Source organism: Lycorma delicatula, chromosome 11 (genome assembly GCF_047948215.1).
Source record: "Lycorma delicatula isolate Av1 chromosome 11, ASM4794821v1, whole genome shotgun sequence".
Classification (NCBI taxonomy): Eukaryota; Metazoa; Arthropoda; class Insecta; order Hemiptera; family Fulgoridae; genus Lycorma; species Lycorma delicatula.
Genome location: NC_134465.1, coordinates 57606730 through 57630349, shown reverse-complemented (window position 1 = coordinate 57630349; position 23620 = coordinate 57606730). Strand labels below are relative to the sequence as shown.

Sequence of the window (23620 nt, the reverse complement as noted above, 5' to 3'; positions counted from 1 at the left end):
TATTATTTATTTATACTGAAATTATGGAATATAATTTTTATGTATTTAATAACCATGTAGTTAACCAGTTTATTATTAATTCCTTTTTTAGTTTTTACTTCCGTAGTTCAATATATATCACTGTCAATCCAATGTCTTATCTATTAGTTATGTCATTTCCTTTTTTCTTTTAGTTTTTCTTGATCTGAGATATTTAATGTTTTATCTTGATATCCGTATAATGTACAACAGATATTCAAAATTTATTTATTTTTCTTTTATTATCATTATCATCATCATTTTGTTTCATTAGTCTTTTTAGAGCCAAGCTTTTGGCCACATGATTTAATGTTTACACAAAAATATATATTAAACAATATAATATTTGTTAGAGATGTAGGATGTAGAGGGTATACTGAAATGAAACGACTAGCACTAGATAGGGAATCTTGGAGAGCTGCATCAAACCAGTCAAATGACTGAAGACAAAAAAAAAAGTAATATAAGAAATGATTTTTTTCTTCTCAGTCATCAGTCATTTGATTGGTTTGTTGATATTTTCTATTTCTGCCTATTCTGTGCTAATGTTTTAACCTCAATTTTCTTTAAATTTCTTTGATTTCTTTCTCCTTTAAATTTTTCCATTAATTAATATATTGGGTCTTCTTTATGTATAAGGCGTTGCTGAAATGTTATGTACAGTTGCTCATTACTAGCAAATGAAAAGTGATAGTCAAGTGAAAAAAGTATGTCATAAAAGTACATTTTATTTGCTGGAAAAACTTCCATTTATTTTTCCACGTAGGTCATTATTTACCACTTATATTTCTACCACAGGGCAAAGGGGCTTTCTCGTTCCATCAATAAAGAATGCTGGAAGTCTTTGTTTGATATATAACCTCATTGTGGTTCAATGAGGTTATGGTTCAATGGTTTAATGAGGTTAAATAATGAGGTGGTTCAATGTGGTTTAATGAGGTTAAATTGTGGTTCAAATCTTTCAGTTTATCGCCTGTGGTGAAATGAATAACCTTAATTTGGAATCTTTAATTGCAGAAAGCAGAAAGAAGTGAAAATTGCTGATGGTTGTGTTTTGAATTTATTTGATTCTAATGAACTGTAGTACCTGCATTCCATTCTTGCTGTTTTTTTTCTGAGTCATATTGATGCATTCTATTTTTTTCTGTCATCTTAATATTAAAAAGGTAGTCCTTTCCCTCGTCACATTGTTTTAGACATATTGCCATACCAGGCGTACTTGACTCCATAAGAATGATGACTGACAAAAAATGAGAGGTTGTGGGTCATCAGATTCTGTCCTGTTATTAGTAGAGGAATGAAACTACAAGATTGCAGCATTTGTCTTTTTTGCAACATTTTGTTCTCCCATTGTGTTCCAGTGTGCAATACACTTCATCCAATTGTGACTTGAAAAGAGAACAAACTGCATGTTTTTCTTACATCTTCTAAATGAGTGCTTGTTTTTCTTCATATTCTACCTTATCATTTCATAAGAGATCTGCAGCTGATCTTTTACATACTGTATATAAAATCTTTTTTCCTCTGTATTTAAATCCAATTCCTTAAAATTAAAAAAGGAAATTTTTTTTTTCTCATCGTCAAATGCCTTCTATGGACAAATTTGCTGCAGATTAGTTACTAAACTGGGTTTATCTTTAAGCCTGTGTTATAAAAGTAACTTGAAGATCTGAATTACTTTGTACCTGTGCTCTTTTTGAAACCAAACTGGCCATTATCGTAGTGAGCTTTTTACCAACACATTATGCTTAGTTTTAAACTGTATTAGTGATGCAAGGACATTACTAAGAAGTTTGATAGTGTGGTGATTGTCACAGTTATATGCTCCTAATATTTTACTGTGATAGCACTTTTTCTAAATCTCTTTGGCTACTTATCAAATTTAATAAACCATCTAAGCCATTCAGTTCTGCTTCTAAAGAAGACAACAGTACAGGTGGTATATTATATATATATATATCCTGTATTCTTGTCTATCAGCCATACCTATTACTTCATTTATATTGTTTGAGCTCTGTTAAACTTCTTTTTTTTTGTTTCTATACCATTATGATTTATCCAAAAACTTACATATTAATTCATAAGATATTCTGTAAATCTAGGTAACTAATGCAACTTTGTTGAATTAGAAATTGTAGACAGCTGCATTCCGTATTTCTGTATGTAGCTGTAGTTTATGATATTCCTAGATCATCAGACCAGGATGATCTATTATGGTTCTATTATCATAGAACCCGATAATAAAAAGGTGGCGGGACAGATAGTATTGACAATCTTGATGGTAATAAAATAAAATTGGCCCTTCTTGGCTTTATTTGTCTTGACATCAGGGTGGATGTAATTTTTAACTTTTATGATAAGTTGTAAAGTGTAGTATTTAGTCCAGATCTTAGTAATTAGTTTTAAAACAGTGGCTTTGACTTCGGATTGCCTCTTATGCTTTAATTATTTAGACTGTTTCTTCATCTCACATGTGCAGTGATGAACCCAGATTTCATAGATAGTTATGAATCTGTGCAAAAAATATTCATTAGGGTTTTGCTTAAAATATTCTAAACTCTAGAATGAAATAAATCATCCGTTTAAACAATTTTTGATTGAATTAGAGCAAATGTGACAACCATTGAGTACAAAGATTCTTCATATCCAATTGTTTGTGTAAGATGTTATGGAAAAATTAGCTAACTTCACAGCTATGTTTTTAATTTTCAATTTACAGTATGTGGCCAAAATGATGATACCGGTTTTTATCATCCCATTCTTCAATTATCTGATGAATTTGTGCTTCCATTTGTGGTTGTAACTTGTTTGATCACATCTTAACTGGCAATCAATATGTGAACAGTTTTAATAATGGTGCAGACCCACCAAGAAAAGAACTGTGTCTAATGTTTGTTTTATTTGATTAGTCATTTTCCTTTGCAAAATATAGTTTTACTGTCTACACATTATTTATCTTTTTTCTTTTTTTTTATCGAATTCCCTTCTTATACTGAGTTAATACATTTGTTGTTTTTCAACACAAAAACAACAAATTTGTTGTTTTTCTTTGACGTTAGTCAAAGATTAAATTTATGTTAACTTTTATAATGTTTTATTTTAATAGTTTAACAAATTTCTAAAACATTTAAAAAAAAATTAATTACTGTTCTTTTGTTAAATAATTTAAAATAATCAGTTATATCAATTATCATAATTTTGTTATTTAATTTAAATAAATAATCACGTAAAGAGTAAGACCTAAGATTAATTTTAATGTTCTATTTTATAATTGAGAGGACTCAATTTTATACGTATTATGTTTAGAAAATTACTCATCATTGATGTAGTGTCTAATTTTAATCATTTCTGTAATTTGGTAATAAAATTTTATTTATTGAATTAAAAATAAATTGATTTGCTGTCAGATGACATGCACTGAATACTTATTTATGAACAATAATGAACTGATTATACCATGTTCTTTATTCACGTTTTTATTATATCTGTTTTTATTTTTGTAACCTTTTTCCTTTTATTGATTTTTCTGTATTTGTATTGTTGTTTTTGTTATTTAAATATAATTTATTGCTGCCAGAACCACATACATTGGTTTTTTTTTCACTCTTGACATTATAAATGTGTCATGTGTTTACTATTCATATAATTTTGTTACTAATAATTTGAAATGTTTGACAAAATGTTTTTTTTTTCAAATAGAAATATATACATTAAGTTTCTATTTTTCTTTTAAAGTTACCTTTTTTTTACCGCTTAAGATTGCATATATCTGAGTATTTTGGTGTGGCCCTGAGTAACCTTGAGACAACATGTGGACATCTAAATTCTGTTTGATGTAGATGTTTTAAAAGTAGTTTTTTTCATTTATCAAGTTTAAACTGAGCCAAAGATTCTCCTTTAATAAGATTAAAAAACTTTAGTTAATTTGTAAAACATTAAAGCAAATGTATATATAATTTAATGACAATAATTAAAAATATAACGTAAATAATAAACAAAAAATATTGATAATGATACAACTAGAGAACATTAATTTGAAAATGTTTTAATAGTTTAATAAATCTAAATTTAGTTGGATTTAAAATTTTCTAAATTTAAAATTTAATAGAAAATGTTTCGTGTTGAAAATGATAGTTCAAAAACAAAATAGAAAATTATGTTGTAATCTAAGCAAAATTAATTGTATGGTTTAAGAGAATGTAGATTTTTAAAAAATTTACGTTTTAATTTTCATGAATGAGGTGGCAATTTTTCTCTGTCTTGTCTGCACCAGTCCAAGGTATATTTCTTGATTTAAGGAAAAATTAAATAAATCTCGAAATCATAGGTTTTTTTGTTAGTAGTTGACTCATTTTGGATGCTGTTTTTTTCCCTTTGATTTTTTAACCTTAACGTATTTTATTACATCTGTTTAATGGATAATATTATCATATTTATCTGTTTATTTTCTGAAGCATCTTATTTTCATGATTGCTATTTAATTGTGTCATGCTATCTTTTTACTAAAGTCACAATATATTTTTTTTTATCTAAATACAAAGATAAGATTGTATAAAATAAAGTGTAGTACTTAAATTTTATTAAGCTTTTTTCAAGATTAAAATGTGCTTACAGATGAACCAGAGCTAAATGAAAATTCATATCTCAATATTAGGTATTTTTGAAGGCTTCACTTACCTCTTCACTTTTTTTTTCATTTTGTACCAAGTGTATGTTTTATATAAATATTAACTTTTTAAATGTTCTTGTTCAGGAAAATGGCTTTATTGTTTCATGACTTGTGTTAGAGAATTCTTTCAAATGTTTTTAAATGGAATTAATGTAATGCAGTTTTGTTAATTCAAATTATCACTGAGCATTGTTTGGAACGCTCTGAAATTATATCAAAACTTCATATCATTTTTCCAATGGCTCAGTTAAATTTCCATATGATAAAGTTGTTACCTAGGTGTTTTAATTTGCCCTGTCCTTTATAATTTTGAACCTTTTTCAGTACGCGGGTACCACTTTTTTCTTTTTTTTTCCAAATCAGTGGTATTTGGAGGTATTTGCAGAGAAATTATAAATATAATTAACCTAACTTAACCTACGCTTGTTTCTCTTGTTAACCTTTCCTTACTAGTCAAGGTTAGCGAGCAAAGTGAGCATAGGTTAAGTTTGGTTAGATAATATTTATAATTATAAACAGTAATGCTTATATTGAATCTATCTCATGTACATTTGGAAGACCCATGTTTGAATAAATTCGATATGTAGAAATAAAAAAAATATAGAAGACTAATCCAAGATTGATTGTTAATATGGAAAATTTTTTTTTTTCGGTAGAAATGTTATTTGGTTTGTTTGATTATTGTTATAGAAATGTAAAAATACACATTTTTGTTGTTATTTTTGAGAAAAATACAAAAAAAGTGATTTACAGAAAAGGGTTTTTACTAAACTAGGACCTCCTTAACTTAGATTGATGGTTACTTATCTATTACATACATAATTAATTGTTCCTTCTTCTATCAAATTTTTGTAATTCATTATTTACACTAATTGAGCTCATGCTTTTTTTCAAGATGGCTATTAATTTAAACAGTTATTGTTTAATATCTGTTCTATTGTTTTTTTTTTTAATTGCAGTATTTTAGCAGTTTAATATTTATCTCTGTACTTTCTATCTTGAAGAACAATTGCTTTAATTATAAAGCTGGATAATTGTTTCAGAAATGAAAAATTTCAATTAAAGAAATACATTTAGTTTGACTTTGTTGAATTTGAGTTAAACTGAAAAAAATTCCCTTTAACAACTTATAAATAAACCTAGTGAAATCAATTTAATTTGTTCCCACAAGAAAGCTTTTCCCCATAAAATTTATTTTATGTAGTAGAATATTCTTTTAATAAGTTTTATATAAGATATATGTTTATACCCATCATGTTATTTTATAACTTATGAAAATAATTTATCCAAACTTTTTATTATTTTATTATAAAACTGACATTTTTAACAATTTTCAAAAAGTAGGAGGTTGTCAATTTGTCATGTAGATGTATATTTTTTTTGTCTTTTATTATGATTCCTCAAAATGGCTTAACTGATTTTTATGATTCTGATTTCAATCTAAGCATGTTCCTTGGTAGTCTCATAACATCTTGAAAGTGTACTATGTCATTATAGAGCCAGTACTGGTAATATTTACAAAATCTTCTGAACAAAAATCTTCACGTTTCACTCGTTACAATTTTGTTATAATATTTTAGAAATGAATCTATTCTGGCGCATTTTCCTAAAACATTTCAAATTAAAAAACAATAATTATTGCAGTTAATACAGTTAATAATGGAAAAACATGCATTGGCAATATTAATACTGATATAAGCAGTATTATCAACAGTACTTTTGTCACCATTGTCATTTCAAATACTACTTATGTAAGCAGCATTAGAATTAATATTCAAGTGAAAATTTCTGGGTATTTCGTTTTTATTTGAAAAAGATCTCAACACTTGCTTTCGTACAAAAGCTTTTTGATCATAAGACCTATTTAAAGACTTACCTGAGTAAAGTATGGCTAAGTTATATAAACTTTTAACAAAACTAAGAGCTGCATAAACCTAGCCTTTTGCAAATAAATTTTTGCGAAGATCAATAGCTTTATTGTGGTACCTTTTAGTTTGCTTTACACAAGCAGCAGCAGCTATACATTAACCTGTCTGCCATGAGAGTTGTCAAATTTATCATTGCGTTACTGAAAGATACCCTGAAGAATGGTTAAATTTCCAGTTAGATTTACATAGTTATTTAGAGGCATCCTTCATTTTGTGTAACATTAGTAATAATAGCATTATTTGCTATATATATATATATATATATATATATATATTATTATTATTATTATTATTATTATTATGCTTTTACGGCCAACATGGGACCACTTAAGTCAATTTTTGTTGGATCTTTTCTGAGAAAAGCGTGTTATTTTACTCTTTCGAGCTGCCCAGTATTTCTTCATCCGTTCAGATTTGCTTTCTTTTCTTCATCCGTAAACACCCTCTTCGTTGTATTTTGTCGTTTGTCTGTCTTTTGTTTAAATCTAATGCTTTTATCTTTTAGCTTTGTAATATATATATATATATATATATATATATATATATATATACTATTTCTGATATATCAATTCCAGAAAAAGAGTGTCCAACATTTTTGTGTAATGAATTATTCACAAAAATGTATTAAAAATTAAAGTGGCCATTGTGGTTTGCCCATGTTAATCTGAAGCTGTTTTGAGACAGTTTCTTGAATCTAGATTTTGTGCTATAATTATTCTTGTTTCACTTTATGAAAGCAGAAGTTGTTCAGCAAGTTAAAATACATGTTGCACAAATAAAATAACCTGACCCTTACAGTAAAGTGTGGTGGGACCAGATTTAATCATTTCTTAAGTTAAAATTTTATATATAATGCAATGTTTCAGTAACATAGCCATTCTTAATGATTGGTATTGTAGGTGTAAAAAATATATTACAGAATTAATACGGATATAACTTAACTAAAGTCTGTAGCCAGTGGATTTCTTTATTTTTTGCAATGTACTAATAAAAATTATCTAAACATTTTGGTATATTTTTATCTATAAATTATGTTTCAGATATTTGTTAGTAGTAATATCTTAATTTGATTATATTTATTATCTTTTTCACAACTTCATAACAAATGTTTTGATGAGATTATAATTAAACTATTTCCTCTCATGCTTGTTTAGAATATTTACTTACTTCCCAACTGTTATTGTTGTATAGCTCTTATCTTATAGAGAAAAGAAATAAGTGTACCGTGTCAATATGTTTATGTACTAACCGTTGTTATTAACCGTGAATTTTAAAATGGCATTAACTGTTTTTGTTATGTAATTCCTATTTATATATTTTTAGTTTTTTTTTCTAAATATTTTGAATTAAAACAGTCCTTTTTTTATTTATCATATAATCACTACAGTGTTATGTTTGTAGCAAAATGTTGCACTTTCAATAAATGTCTTTGTTTTAATTTGTGATACATACTAAGCGTTTTTTTCATCTTTATTAATTTATTTTCATTAATTTGAACTTATCAATCTGTTTTACTGTTATCTTTATTATATGTAATGCAGTAACTTAAATTTTTGATGTGTTAATATTGAATTTTTTTAAAAATGATTTATTCAAGGGTAAATTCATTCGATTTGATTAATTGACAGATTGGTTATTTTCAAATTCATGATTTTAACAACTTATAATTTCTGATAAACTGATAGGATTTTTTTTAATACAAATCCGAAAAAAAAAACAAATATTCAGAAGCCGAAGAATAGATAAGAAAGATAAAAGATTAAGTAATCAATTATATGTAAATCAGAAAATGGTTATGAAAATAATGCTCTTATCAAATGGTTTCATCTACACAAAGGTGCTGTTTATCACCTACTTTGTTTAATATGTGCATTGAACTTATAAAAATGTTCTACATGAAAATGAAGGGATCAGCGATCAGCATACGGGGAAAGAAAATAAATTACATAAGGTTCAGAGGTGACATGATATTTGACAAATTATTTTAAAATAAAAAGACTTTATGAGAGAATATGGTATGAAAATGAATATTACAGAAACAAAAGCAATGAAAATAAGAGAAATTAAGTTATAGAATTTCTGAAGAAAAGAGGAAGAAATGAAGTAAAAAAAGGACAGATATTTAGTGTTAATGTTAACAGAAGGTAGGAAAAGTGAAAACAAAATAAAAACAAGAATAGCCATGAGAGGAAATATTTGAAGAAGTAAATTGTGAAGTGTTTGGAGTCTACTTTTGGATTCATGTGAAACATGAACTTTAAAAAAAAAGGGGAAAAAGACTTGAAGATATTCAAAATATGAATGTGGATGAGATTGAAGATTAAATGAGTATGAAAAATGGAATAAGAATAGGAGCTTAATCAGAACAGTGTCATATGTTCCAGTAAGCTGGGACATATTATGCAAGAAAAAGGATTTGTTAAAAAAATACTAGAAGAATTAGTGAAAGGTGCAAAAAGAGAGGCTGAAAAAGAGTAAAGATGTTAGATAATTAAAATAAGTTTATCTTGAAATAGAAGAGAATACAGGTATGGGTCAAAGGACTGATAGAGGTTAGGTAATCTAAAAAAGGCTGCAACTAATTTAACAAGTGATCACTCTCTTTTTCCTGTTATACTACTGTTTAGATAATACTTCAGAGGATGATATGTGTGAGTGTAAATGAAGTGTAGTCTTGTACATTCTCAGTTCGACTATTCCGGAGATGTGTGGTTAATTGAAACCCAACCACCAAAGAAAACTGGTATCCATGATCTAGTATTCAAATCCATGTAAAAATAACTGGCTTTACTAGGACTTGAACGCTGGAACTCTTTGCTTCCAAATCAGCTGATTTGGGAAGACGCGTTCACCACTAGACCAACCCGGTGGGTAACAAGTGATCACTAGAAAGAATATAACAAACTATCATTAAACTACCTTGATTTTTCCTTGTATCCCTTTTGTTTACAAGGAATGTTTACATTCCTTGTAAACTACCTTGATTTTTCCTTAATTTTCAGTTTGTCAAACTGAAAAGTTTTGAATTAAATTATACAATTTTATCATCTACCCTTAAATAAAATTAAAAAAAGTTATGGTAATTATGCTAGCTTGGTACAAAAGTAGAGTAAAGCTCTACATCTAGTTGTTGCAGTACTTAAAGGCAGGTGAATGTTGTTCAAGAAACCCAAGGAGTTTTTCCTAGTAACCTGTCCCAAGTACCATGTATTAAATGGAGAGTCTCTTGATTACATATATAATGAAACCTCTACTACCTGTCAGATGTCAGGATCTCTGCCACATCAGCTATGAGAACAGAGAGAAAATAGAATAGGTATCTTAAAAAAAAGAGTTTGTATGTAGGTAAAAACATTTTTTTTTTTAGAAAATGAAACTACATTAAAATACCTTACACTATACAGAATACTTACTAACAGAATATATTAATTCAGTAAAGCATAACAAATTTTAGAAAGAAAACAACTGCAGAATAACAGTATTTTAAAATTATCAAAAACATCCTAAATAAGCAAATTTATTTTTTATAAAAATAAGTTATTTTTATGTATAATTTTTTAAAATTTTCAAAATATAAGATGACAGTTTTAAAAAATTAGCTATAAAGGAGTTAATGATCTGTAATTTTAAGATCGTTACAGCAGTGTCATGTGAGAGCAATAAAAAGGAATTATTGTTATTTTCTTTTAATATTTGGAGGAAAATTTTAATTTTAAACTGGAGTCACATAAGTTAACAAAAAAGTGATTACAGAATAAAATAAGACCACTTCTAATTTTTGTTTTTTCTGTAATTATGAAGCTTACAGCTTATGAAGCTCTTAGGAATTATAAAACTTCAAAATTATTATGAGAAAATTTACAGTTTATTAATATAACAAAGTGTATTGTTCTAGTTACAGTAGCTAGTAATGGTGTTAATAATCTGGTGATTGAAGCTTTATTTCTCTGGTCTGGAGATTAACAAAGATTATTGTTAAATGAAGTTTTATGTTGTATCTAAGTTATTCCAAATGTCTGTAACTGTTCCAGTCTTTTCCAGAAACAGGATAATTTTCCGTTCAGGTTATGGCCAAACTAAGATAATATTTTTCCTATAAAATTATGTTCCTCCTCTCTGCTTTTTATTACTTCTCATTTTGTCAGTCCATTTCACTCTCTATTACCAGATTTCTTCTTTATCAGAATACTTTTATTCCTTTTGTTTGATCATCTGCTGTTCAGATTTATAGAACATATATAAACACATACACAAACCATTTGGTAAATCTCTTTCTTAGGTCATTTGAGTTCTTTCTTACTGTAAGTAATCCTTTCTGATTAAAAAAATACAGCTAGTAAATTGTATTTAAATCAAGAAGAAAGATTTGCTGTTTTTCTAAGGTAAGTAAAAAGAATAAATAAAGTAAATTAATAATTTATCTGTCTGTTTATCCTGTAAGTGTGTATTGAACTATTTACAGTTTAATAGAATTAAAAAGAAACCATTCATGAATTAAAAATCAATTCATGGAGTTCAGTGTTTTCTCAGTCATATTTATTAATATTTGTCTGTTATATTTATAAACTTCAATCCATTGATAAATGCAGTAGAGTAAAACACTTCCATATAATACGGATACCCAATGTTGAATTCAGTACATGAAATTCTGAGGTAAAACAGTCTTGAAGTAAAACTCTTGGGGGTCCTGGATAACGTGATAAATAGCATTTCATACAACGATTCTGAATCTCTTGGATTGTCTCAGAGTAACAACATCTTAGGAATTAAAGGACATGTAAGCCATATCGGTGCGGATCACTAAAGTCACATTTATTAATAAGTTGCTTCCTATAGATCGCCAAAGTTAAGCAACATTTCATGCTGTTTTTCTATATGCTATTAGTAGCTAATAATTGTACTAAGTCTATGTTGTTTTAAAAAAATAAATGTACTCTTGAACTTATAAAATATATGAATTCTGGGATATTTACTCTTTGATAACACCAGAAATCAGGCTATGACTTTTCAACAAAAAGATTGATTAAAAAATTAATATTATAGCAGGTACCGAGAACATGGTGACAACATTAGTTGTCAATCCGCAATCCACAATTAGTAGTCAATGTTAACAATCATAAAATCTACCAGCCTCCATGGTAGAGTAGTAGCATCTGTGCCTTTCATTTGTAGAATTCTAGACTCAAATTCTAACTAGACTTTGCACTTTGTCATACACTATAAATATACATCTTCACTGTCAGTAATTGTAACTGGACCTAAATATTTGTTGTTATTTAAAGAGTAATGATTAAATAATTTCCACATGTGAATATTAATGACCTTTCAGTTATGTATAATTTTGATATTTTAAGATTGATTTGATGTTTTTTATCTTCGATTTATGAATATTGCATTTTTTAAATAGTTTGACAGCAATCCACTTCTTGTACTATTTACGTAGAATATCACCTACAATTAGAATTGAAAGAAAAAAGTTTTACCATTATGTTCATTGATTGCTTGACTGGTATACTCGTAGATTATTACAGTTTTAAATTATTAATAAACACACACTCTTGCATTTCTTATAAAAGAAGTTAAAGTGCTGTCATACTATTTGGACTACATAATAAGTTCTATAGTTTCATTAAAATGATATTTTCTTGTTCCTTTTACAGTTGTATTTGGTTATGCTGCAACAGTCATACCTCGTGCATATACATTTTATGTTTCCACCGCACTTTTCGCGTTGTTCGGTCTTAAAATGTTACGTGAAGGTTATTATATGTCACCGACTGAAGGCCAAGAAGAATTTGAAGAAGTACAATCAGATTTAAGAAAACGTGAAGATGAGGTCGGTATAATTAGTTTTATTAGTTTTTTCTGTTAATAATTGTTTTATTATATTTAGATTTAAATTTATGTTTTATAAATATTATCCAGAATTATATATTTATTTACTTACAAATCTAATTAATGCATACTTGACATATATATATATATGGGTGTTTATATACGCACACACATGCACGTGTGTATGTAGCCCACAGTTAGTTCCTAATGTATATATGTGCAAGCTGGTCATATATATTATTATGTTTATCTCTTATAATTTTTTATTTCTTCATTGTTTTGCATACATTATACAATGTGATGTTGCTTATATTCTGTTTCTTTTTGGTCATTAAATATTTAGTTAGTATCTGTGGTTATTTGACCTTTGTACTCTATCATATCTGTTACCTCAGGAAGAGAACACTGTAAAGGACAGCTTCTGTCATCTCTCAACTAACTGTACTGTATCTGGCATGTTAATGATAATGGGATTTCATTTATCTTTTTTCCTGAAACATATGTTTTCCTTATAATGTTAATTTATGTCGATTGTTTCTCCAACTGGGTTTACTTTGATTTCATCATCATAACGCAGGAGGAACAGATGTATATTAATAATATTTGTTAATTAATGTAAAATAATTAATGTTCGTAAATAATTGATTTGATGAAAATTATAATTATTATTTGGTTCAGTCAGTTTGATAATAGTATGTTATATATATATTGGAATATATATCTAAACAGTATTGGTTATGTACTTACATCGTTGCATATGTCATCATGTATGTATAATGAGTCACTGTTAGAATGAGATCATTGTTTAGTGATGTAATAAAATTTTTATCCGTGCATATTTATGTAAATAGTATTATGAAAACTGTTAATAACTTTAAGATAACTTTTCTGATATTAATGAACATAAACAAATATATTTTAAGAGCTAGCAATAATAATAATTAAATGTAAATTCCACAAAAGAATAATAAAATTAATTTTAGTAAAATACCATAATAAAAGAAAATAATAAATTAGAATTCAACATTTTTAGGAAATAAATCAATTGTGAGTACTGTTACTACTGCTAAATCAGCTAGTTATAAATATTAAATAATAAAAAGGCCCCCTTCAGATATATTTTGTAACAAATTTCTTTAATACTAATAATAATCTTTAAAGGCAAAATAAGTATTTAAATAGACATATTTACATAAATAAGATTGTAAAACTAATTATGATGTGAAATATTATAAAATAGCCTGGCATCACTTTGCTAGCTTTCATACTCGCATGAGGATCTCGCCATCAGTGCATTGTAAGTGAGATTAAATTTGTATCACCACAAAAGCCATGACTGAGGTTTTTTTTATTAAAAAAATGTATAAAAAATGAGGCTTTTTTTATGAAAAAAAACCTGGCTTCATTTTCTACAGGCTTACTACTTAGGAGTAAAATTAAGTGGAATATTAAAATGTGTAAGTATGAGGGATGTTGAGTAATTAACAAGACAAATTAATGTAGAGAAAAAATGATTTATTCAATGACAATGAAACTTACGCTACTTTTCAACATATCTCCAGCAACATTTAGACACTTGTCCCATTGTTCTGTGAGCTTTTAGATCTCCACAGTGTAGAAATCTTTACCTTGCTGTTTGATCCGTTTGTGTACCGCTTTGTTGTCAAACTTCTTGCCTTGTAAAAAGTCTTTGAGCAGGCCAAACAAATGAAAATCAAATGGAGCAAGGTCTGGGCTGTAAGGAGGATGTGGCAACACCTCCCAACCCAACTTTTTGAGCGTTTCTCCTGTTTTCTGAGCGATGTGGAGGAGTGTATTGTCATGCAAGAGAATCACACTTTTTGAGAGAGCACCCTGATGTTTTCACTTTGTCACAGGTCTTACTTTCTGTTGGAGCATGTTAGAATAGTACTCATTGTTTAGGTATGTTCTTCTGAATAGTCACCAAAAATAGGGTCTTGCGAATTCCAGAAGATTGTCAACATCACTTTACTGGCTGACATGTGAGTTTTGAATTTTTTCTTGGTAGGCGAATCCAGATGTTTCCACCCAAGACTTTGCTGTTTGAATTTGAGCTGAAAAAGGTGTATCCACATTTCATCACAGGTTATTATATGACCTTCCACTTCAAATCGCTCTTTGAGCTCAGAACAAATGCGAATCTGGGTGTCTATGAGCTCGAGTCAACTGTCTTGGAACCCATCTCGAACATGTTTTGCGATAATTCAGTGCATCATGAATGATTAAATGCACGGTTTCAACACTAATATTACACAAATTAGCAATTTGGGAAATTTTGACTTGCCTATCTTCACGAATAAGATCATTTATGTGATTTTGCAGCACGGTAGTCAAAACTTCAACTGATCTTCTAGAGGCTGGAGATCAGTCACACTTTTTCAGTCTGAATTAAATTGCTCCACCCACTTATACTCACTCGTTACTGTGGTTTAAACACTTTTCACCATGCTGTTTCAACATTCTTGAATAAATTTCCACCGGTTTCACACCTTCTGATAGTAAAAATCTTATCACTGAGCATTTCTCTTCCAGCATACACATTTCAAGCAGAGCAGAAATTCTGAAATCAACAAAAGAGGTTATGTTTAAAACAATTATGATCGAATAGCAAATTAAATGTGTTCCCAAGGTTGCCAACTTGACCCTCAAAAAGTTTCATTGTTATTGATTGAACAGTTTTTTCTCTATATCAATTTATCTTGTTAATTATTGAATGTCCCTTGAATGTAAGTAATGAATTATATAAAAAAATTATTTTACTCTAGAATTTTTGAAATTGGCTCCACGTTGATCACACAGGCAATCTTCCCATGTTTTTGAAAAATTGTTACCAAAATTAAATGGCATCAATGATACATATGCAAAAGTCATCATACAAAATTTTCATAAATCAGTTAATCCAGTATGAAGTTATGAAGCAAAATGTGATTGATGAAAAAACCAAAAAAGGTAGGCTTATTACTGCTGAATGAAATGCTTAAATACATAACCAAAGCAACATACTGATGTAAAAGAATCATCTAATTAGTTCAAGAATGTAACTTTTGGGTTGAGAAATACAAGAGAGAAAAAAGGACTGTTTATCCTAATCCTTATGAAAGTTTGAATAAGAACAATCACCCTCAGAAAGTATTTCTAGCTAAGTATCTTAGGACATTAAATTATGTGAAAAAATTTACTTTCCTGTTGAGTAAAGTTTTGATGTATGGGAGCCCAAAAGATTCGTATTTCCCTGCCTTTTTGAATAATTGTGATCAAAATTGATTGGCCTCATAACCTTATACCTTATACCTCATACCTTATATTTAGCTCCAAATTTCAAACAAATCAGGTCTGCAGATTACCAAAAGTAGGTAAGTTTACATACATATGTCTGGAATTTGTCAAACGTTAAAATTGAGATTTTTTTTAGCATTCCCCAATGCTCAAAATTTTAATTATTACCATACTATCCCTTATATTGTATATTGTGTAGATGTACAGCATAATTGTGTAGCTGAGAAAGTAAAAATTAGAGAATAGATTCTTTCATAAATATATATGAAAAAACCTTTTTAATGAAAATTATGAGAAAAAGATTTGTTGTTTTTTCTAACTTTAAGATAAAGATAACTGAAATATTGAGACATAATGTGCAGTACAAACCTATTAGAAAGACAAAATCATTATTAAACAGAAAATCTCGACAAGGATAAAAAAAAATCATGATCAACATCATGAATCAAATCAAAACCATGTTAATTTGTTTCTTCGATAGTAATGGCATTGTCCATAAGGAGTTTTTGCTTATAGGATAGACTGTAAATCAATATGTTTACCAAGAAATTCTTGAAAGACTGTGAAAAAGAGTTGCTCATGTGAGACCAGCCATCAAAGACAATTGGATGCTGCATCATGATAATACACCTTGTCACACTGCACTCTGAATTAATGAGTTTTTGGCAAAAAAAAACATTCCTGTAGTTCCTCAACCATGTTATTCACCTGACTTGACTCTCTGCAACTTTTTCCTGTTCCTGAATTTAAAAAAAAACACCTCAAAGGACATCATTTTGGAACAGTAGAAAACATTAAAAAAATGTAACCACCATCTGAAGGATATTCCGGTTTCTGAGTTCCAACACTTCTATGAAGAGTGGGAAAACCGTTTGAAGCATTGCATGGCTTCCCAAGGAAGCTATTTTGAAGGTGATAGAGTCCATGTATAATTGGACTGTAAATAAAACATTTTTCTGAATCAGTCTCATTACTTTATTTACAGATCTCGTATATACAACTGTTACCAAGTATTCAGTATAGATGTTAATATTTTACAATATTCTTTTAAATAATTTCTCTCTCTTATGTTATGTATTTGTTACATCTTTTCGCTAGCTTTCATACTTCATCAGCAAAGAAGTCTTCAGTTCGATCTTGAGAACCAAGTTTGCGTTGTTTTTTTGTTTTTTTTTAGAAATTATCTTCAAATCATCTCCCATGTAAATAAGATTTTAATGAATGAAAAAGGCGATAATCTGACGGTACCGAATCAGGCTGTTGGCTGAACTGGTAAGAGTTTTAAATCTAATTCAGGTATTTTTTTGTGACTGGTACCCCACCATCAGCGTCCTAATGTCAATGCAGTGTAAGGGAGATTAAATTTGGTTGTCACCACAAAAGACATGGCTGAGCGATATGAGGAATGATTTTTCACCATGATAATGCGAAGTACCATACTGCAGCTGACAAGCAAAAATAGAAGAAAATAAATGGACTGCTTGAACACTTTCCATATAATCCAGATTTATCATCTTGTTATTTTCATCTCTCTGGGCTATTCAAAGAAAAAGAATCTGGGAGGTCAGCGATTCAACAATGACTATGGGAAGGAGGTGCAATTGGCTGTGATACAATCCAGTTCTTTTTATTTTGATAGGATCAAAAGGTACTGATATGCTGGAAAAATTAATTTCCAAAGGAGGAGACTGTGTACAAAAATGGTGTAAATTTGTTTTTCTTTTTTTGCTGCAAATAAGAAAAATTTAAATAATAAGTCTCATTTATATTTGATCCACCTGTGTAGTTTAAAGAGAAATCCAAAAATATATTTTCATTGAATTTTATAGGATTTTTCATTCTGTCAAATATTTAGTTTTTTATTTAATATACTAGAACATTTGCAAAAAGCAGGGAATTGGTTAAAATGGAACATCTAATTTCTTTTTTTTTTTCAATTATATTTAGAGTTAGTTGTTTTTATAATTAAATGCTAGCGTTTTATTATAATTGATTAGCTTAATATATACAAACATTGAAACCCTTAATCCAGTTGTACATTCTTTTAGGAGAGCTGTTTAGAAGGAAAACTTTGTTATTCTCATTGAATGTTGGAATTTTAATTTATACTGAATTTTAAGCTTCTACCGTAACAGATGGATAAAAATTAGGGAATACAGGCAGCTTTTAACTTTAGGTGAGTTTTAATGGAAATTCCTAAACTTAAAACAGTAAATAACTCTTGAGTAACGTTGAAGTAAATATTTTTGACAGATTTCAGTATTGCATCAAAATGAAATAAGGTTTTGCTGGTAATGAGAAATTAATTTACATCTTTAAATACCTTAATCGTGGAGTAAGGAAAAATTGTTTTTAATGCTAGTTTATTACGAAAGAGGAAAATTCTTACTATGTTTCAAGTTTCCAGCCCCTTCCTTATTTTTCCTATTAACTCCTCTTAGGAATAATCATAAAATTTCAGGTTTTCCATTTAAAAATTTAAAGATAAAAAAAGTATTTAAATATTCTGAGTCTAATATTTTTATGTTACTGAAATGCTCTTTGGTATTAAAGAAAAGATATATTACTAATTTCTCAAGTGTTATTATTACAATTATTTTGCTTAGGTCTATTATAACTACATTGTTCTTATAGCTATAACTATATAGGTCTATATTGTTCAAAGAAATACTCTTTAAAAATTTTTTTTTTCAGTTTTTGTTTGTTAATTAATTCACAGATCAAGGATTTTGATAAAAAATCTATTAATAGATCAGTTATAAAACAATGAAAAATAGTGTTTTGTCACAAAATGCTATATTTGTTGCATGAATAAGGTTTTAAATTATGTTTAAACTAAATTTTCTTCTGTTTAAACAAAATCATTTAACAAAAATTTTTATGTATAAGTATTTTTAGAATTTAACAAAATTTTTAACTATGAAAAATTATACTTACTAGGGGAAACCTCTGTGGCTCAGCTAAAAACAAGAAAAAAAACTTAAAACTCAATAATGATGATAATAGAATACTTCTCGCACATAACTTCTAAAGCTTTAGGTGTACAAAATCAAAGAGATCACTGTTTGTGATTGAATTGGCTTGGGCTGCCTTTTACTTGTATCCATGTTATGGTAAATGCCACACAATTGTTCCTAATAGCAAATATGTATAATTTCTTCATGAATGTATATAAATTTTAATATGCTATTTAAAAAACTTATGCTGGACTGGCAGTATCCCCACCTGTATACAAGAGGGAACCAAAAGATAGCCTCATGAAACATCTAACCGGCCAGTTGAAGATAATGTTATCATATATAGCATATATTAATGGTAGAAGGAAGTCATACTGTTGGGTAAAAATATAATTCATCTATCCACATTTGAGATGAAGACATGTTGTGAATATAAGGCACCAAGTATGTTTCATTAAAACTTGACAGCAAAATTTAATTAAAGTTTACATTAAAATATATAATTCTGGATTTATTTTTTAAATTGTTTGTTTTTATAATAAATTTTTGTTATTTTGTTTTCTATATTATTATAATTGAATCATTGGTACAGCTTGTTGGAGTTTTGATGTCAATATTAAATTATACCAATAAACAGTGTAATCGCTGTTCACAAACAGTTCATTGAATCGGTCTTTATAAGATCCTGGATTGTATATGTAAAATAGTTAGACATTTTTTAGTTCAAATTTTTTTCTGATTTCTTTTTTATTTTACTTTATTGTTTGATTTTAAGTAAACAAATATATAATTTCTTAAAATTTATACTGTTAAAAAAGGAAAATAATTCAGTGTTTGGGATTTTTTTAGATTACGAGACAAATTATTTATGTTTGTTTTAAAATTTTGAAGACTGTGCTCAAAATGGCTAATATTTTTTTCTTCAAAAATTCTTAAAGTAATTGTATTATATAAAAATAATAAAAAATATGGCCAAAAATATTTTACTTTTAATTAAGTGTTTTCATTTTAATTTAAGAAAAATTAATTTTTTTTGTTAATCAATCTGAGTTTTTGTATTACAATATAAATTTATCACCTGTTCAATTGTTTTTTTTTTTTTTTTAATTACTGCAATGTAGTCAGAAACCGTTGAATTGGATTTATCAGCTTGAGTAATTTCAAGATTAATTAACTTTCAGTTGGGTTAACTGAGAGATTAGAGACCTTTTTTTAAAGGTTTTGGTTTTAACTATAAACACTTTTAGTAAATCTTATTTTCTGACCTTTGACTGAAATCCAGTATCCAGTCATACCCTTCTAGATCATATAAAGCATGCACTAGCTCAAAATATCATTGCATCTTCAAGGTGCATCGTATAGCATTTGATCTATTTGCACAGAACTTGAAGCAGTTAGGAGGAAGAAGGATATAGGATAAGAAAATTGACTTGATTTTAAGGAAGTATGATCTACCAGTGAAATAACCACGGATTGATACCAACAATCCCACCCTAAGAAAATCTTAATTTCTCTTTCTGCCAGTGGGTTCTTTTCTAGCCCATAATCTATTAGCAGATCAGAGGATTTTTACCTGGTATAGAAATAGAAGATTACTAATCAATGTCTTGTGTCATCTTGCTTAAATTAATTTAATCACAATAATTCAGGAAATTTAAGAAGTCAAATTACTGGCCAAGCTTCTAAAGGGTTGCCCTCACTTCATTTGCAGCATCGTATGGAGTAGAGAAATATCCAGCTAAAATGTAAACAATTCAGCCAGAATCCTACAGGAACTAAATTTTTTCCCAGTTTGTGAACTATCCTTTGTATTTTTAAAAAAAATTAATTTTATCATGAATGAATTTTGGCAGCTGTATAAGAGATACAAGTCATTTATAGAATGGAACTTAATTCATTTTATTAAAATTGATTTTCACTTTAGTATGATGATCATCATTACTTTAAAAAAAAAAAAACAATTTTGAGATAAATTCTGCTTGTACTTTGGATGCTTTTCATGAATCATAGACATAAATAACTAGACCAGAGAATGTAAAAGCACAAATTAATATATCCCTTATGATGAAAAATAATAATATTATGATGATGATATTAAATTTTGTTGCTGTTTTCACTCATCATGGGAAATGTATTGATTTCAAAAAGCAATAAAATTCATAAAGAAAGTATGTAAATTAGTAAGTTTAAAAAAAAACTTATTTAATACTACTTTAGCGTAATTAAAATAATAATTAAAAACAAAAGGATATTATTTTTTAATTAATTTATCAATTAATTAAAAAATTCCATGGCAGATCTACCAGTTAACCCATCAGATTGGTGTAGTGGTGAATACGTCTTCGCAAATCAGCTGATTTAGAAATCAAGAGTTCTAAGGTTCAAATCCTAGTAAAGGCACCTGAGACTGTACAAGACTATACTTCATTTACACTCATACATATCATCCTCTGAAGTTATACCTGATGGTGCTTCCAGAGGCTAAACAGAAAAAGAAAAAAAAATCTGCCAGCTCAAATTGAGGAGTGAAGTGGCATCTCATTGCTTTCCAATTAACTAAATTCTCTTTCACTCAACAGTCTACCATGCAGGTATAGAAAATGTTTTCTTTATATTGCGTGTCATAATTGTCACAATTGTAGGTTATGTGACATAAAAAATGACTTAACTGTTCCTAAGAATAATAAGGACCAAAAACAGGTGGATATTCATTACTTAATTGCAAGTGAAACCTTACCCTGTTTACCACAGAAACTGGGTTGGATAATAATTATCAGTACTCTCAAAAAAAGTGATTCTGACTAATATTACTTGTTCTTCAGGACTTGACATGCATTATAGCCATAACAGAGATGGTAACAGTTTAATTCAAACCAACAAATTAGTGTTTCTACTTTCTGTGCATTATATACAAACATTCACCTGTGATAAACTGTTATATTATATAAAAATCATCACTAATTGTTAAGCTATTGCTTGAGTAAAACCAGAACTTTTACTTATATTGATTAATCAATCTAATAATATATTTAACATTTGTACCAAATTCTTCTTTCCTATATATCTTTTTGTATGAATTGAAAAATTATGTAGTTTAACTGAAATATAAAATTAATTAATTAATTAAGAAAATTTTAACGTCATTCAAAAATGGTTTATTTTTTAAATCATAAAGGGTTGATCTCAAGGTGTTATTTACACAAATATTATGTATTATAAATTGCTATCAGTTTGTTATAAACATTTTTCAATGCTTCAAAACTCCTCAGCTGTGTCATTGATTAATTAAGATTCAGCAATTTTAAATGATTGAACATTTTAGAATGAAATTTTTTTATTGTGTTGTAATATTGTTTTTTCTTTCTTTTGTAGTAAAATAATCAGTGGTGTAGTTTTGATGTATTTTTCATGTTTTAGTTATTTTTATTTAATTTTTTTGTTTGGATATGCAAATACCTGGAAAAGAGATATTTTGCTTTTTTTTATTTTGTTTTTTTTTTTGTAGAATTTCATAAAACGGTTTTTTGTATTAAACAAGTTTTGAACAATTTAATATTTTTTGTAAAAGTATTTTATGTTCTTCTTTAATGTTATGTATTTCCCCCTATGTTTTTCTTTTAAATTTTATTTTTTTATTTTATATGCTTTTTACTTAATATTTTTATTTGCACTTATTGTTTTGCTTAAAAATTTTATTTGAAGCTTTTTTTTAACATTTTTTCTCAGCTTTTTTTTTAATGACTATTATTATTGCTCATTTTATGACGTCTGAGCAGTAATCTGTACTACTTCAAGTTATTTGCCTTGGTGTTTTTGCATTAAATAAGATAATTTAACTCTGAGATTAAATGGTACTGTATTAGAAAATATTTGTTTTATCTAACGTGGTTTTTAATGATGTGTGTTATTTTTCATTACAGAAAAATTTTTTTTAAAAATAAAATAAAATGAGTTTATGAGGAATATATTTTAAATTATTATTTATTTTTTACAGCATTGCCTGTGGTTTGTAACATACTGCTGCAAGATTTGTTTTCAAAAATTAATAATTTTTATTAGATCTATAAAAATATATGTTGAAGAATTTGAATTTACGTGTTGAAGAATTTGAATTGACTAATCTTTTTCTTTTTTTATGTTTCCTTAGTTTATTGTTTTCAATTTATATGGTGTTACCATATTAGGTAACTTTTTTATATTTCTCTGTTCATCACCATTGGTTCGTGGTATAATTTTTCCACATCTGCTGTTCTCTCTGCTCGCTCTTTTTTCTTCCCAACAAGTTCAACATTTTTTTTGCACCTGTTCTGTTTTTGTGATTAGTGCACCTTATATTTTTGATTTTCTTTTTTCTTGGTGCTCTAGAAAATTTCAGCATTCTCATTTCTCGTTAATTTTTAATATATTAGTAATCTGATTTGTATGTATGTGTACTTGTCTTTGAATGCGTGTGTGCATGTGTCGTGAGCGCATGCGTATGCATACATGTGGGTGGTAGATTAACTTCTGATAATTTCTTTCTCATGTTTCATACTAATTCCCATACTCCATTTTCTGGCCTTGAAATGACTTATGTAAATCTTTTGTTAAATTTTATCACATAATTGCTTACTACACTGATCATAGATCCAAGATAATTGAATACAGTCACAGATAAAAATCACTTCTGCAGCTGTTATTTTGAGGGTTTTCACTAATTTCAGAATCTTAATAGTTGAGGTATTTAATCATGGTTTATTTATTTTATTTTGTCATACTTGGCTTCCTGAAATGTTCATCTAATCATCATTTTTTAATGAGTGTTACTTAAAACTAATATAGTAGATTGCCGATTATCCAGATTGACCTTTGTAAGGCTGAACTGAAGAATTAAAAAAGATTTATTTTATATACTTGCCAAAATATTTTAATGTTTA

General features: G+C 27.9%; 1 protein-coding gene across 2 annotated transcripts in view; it reads left to right on the top strand.

Moving 5' to 3' along the window:
- The window catches only part of LOC142332226 (putative divalent cation/proton antiporter TMEM165), a 184123-nt gene that overhangs the window by 85425 nt on the left and 75078 nt on the right, over window positions 1-23620 (top strand). For both annotated transcript variants that reach the window (XM_075378518.1, XM_075378517.1), the window contains exon 3: window positions 12276-12451. In XM_075378518.1, coding sequence (XP_075234633.1) covers window positions 12276-12451 — 176 coding nt within the window. The remainder of the gene's footprint in view (window positions 1-12275; window positions 12452-23620) is intronic.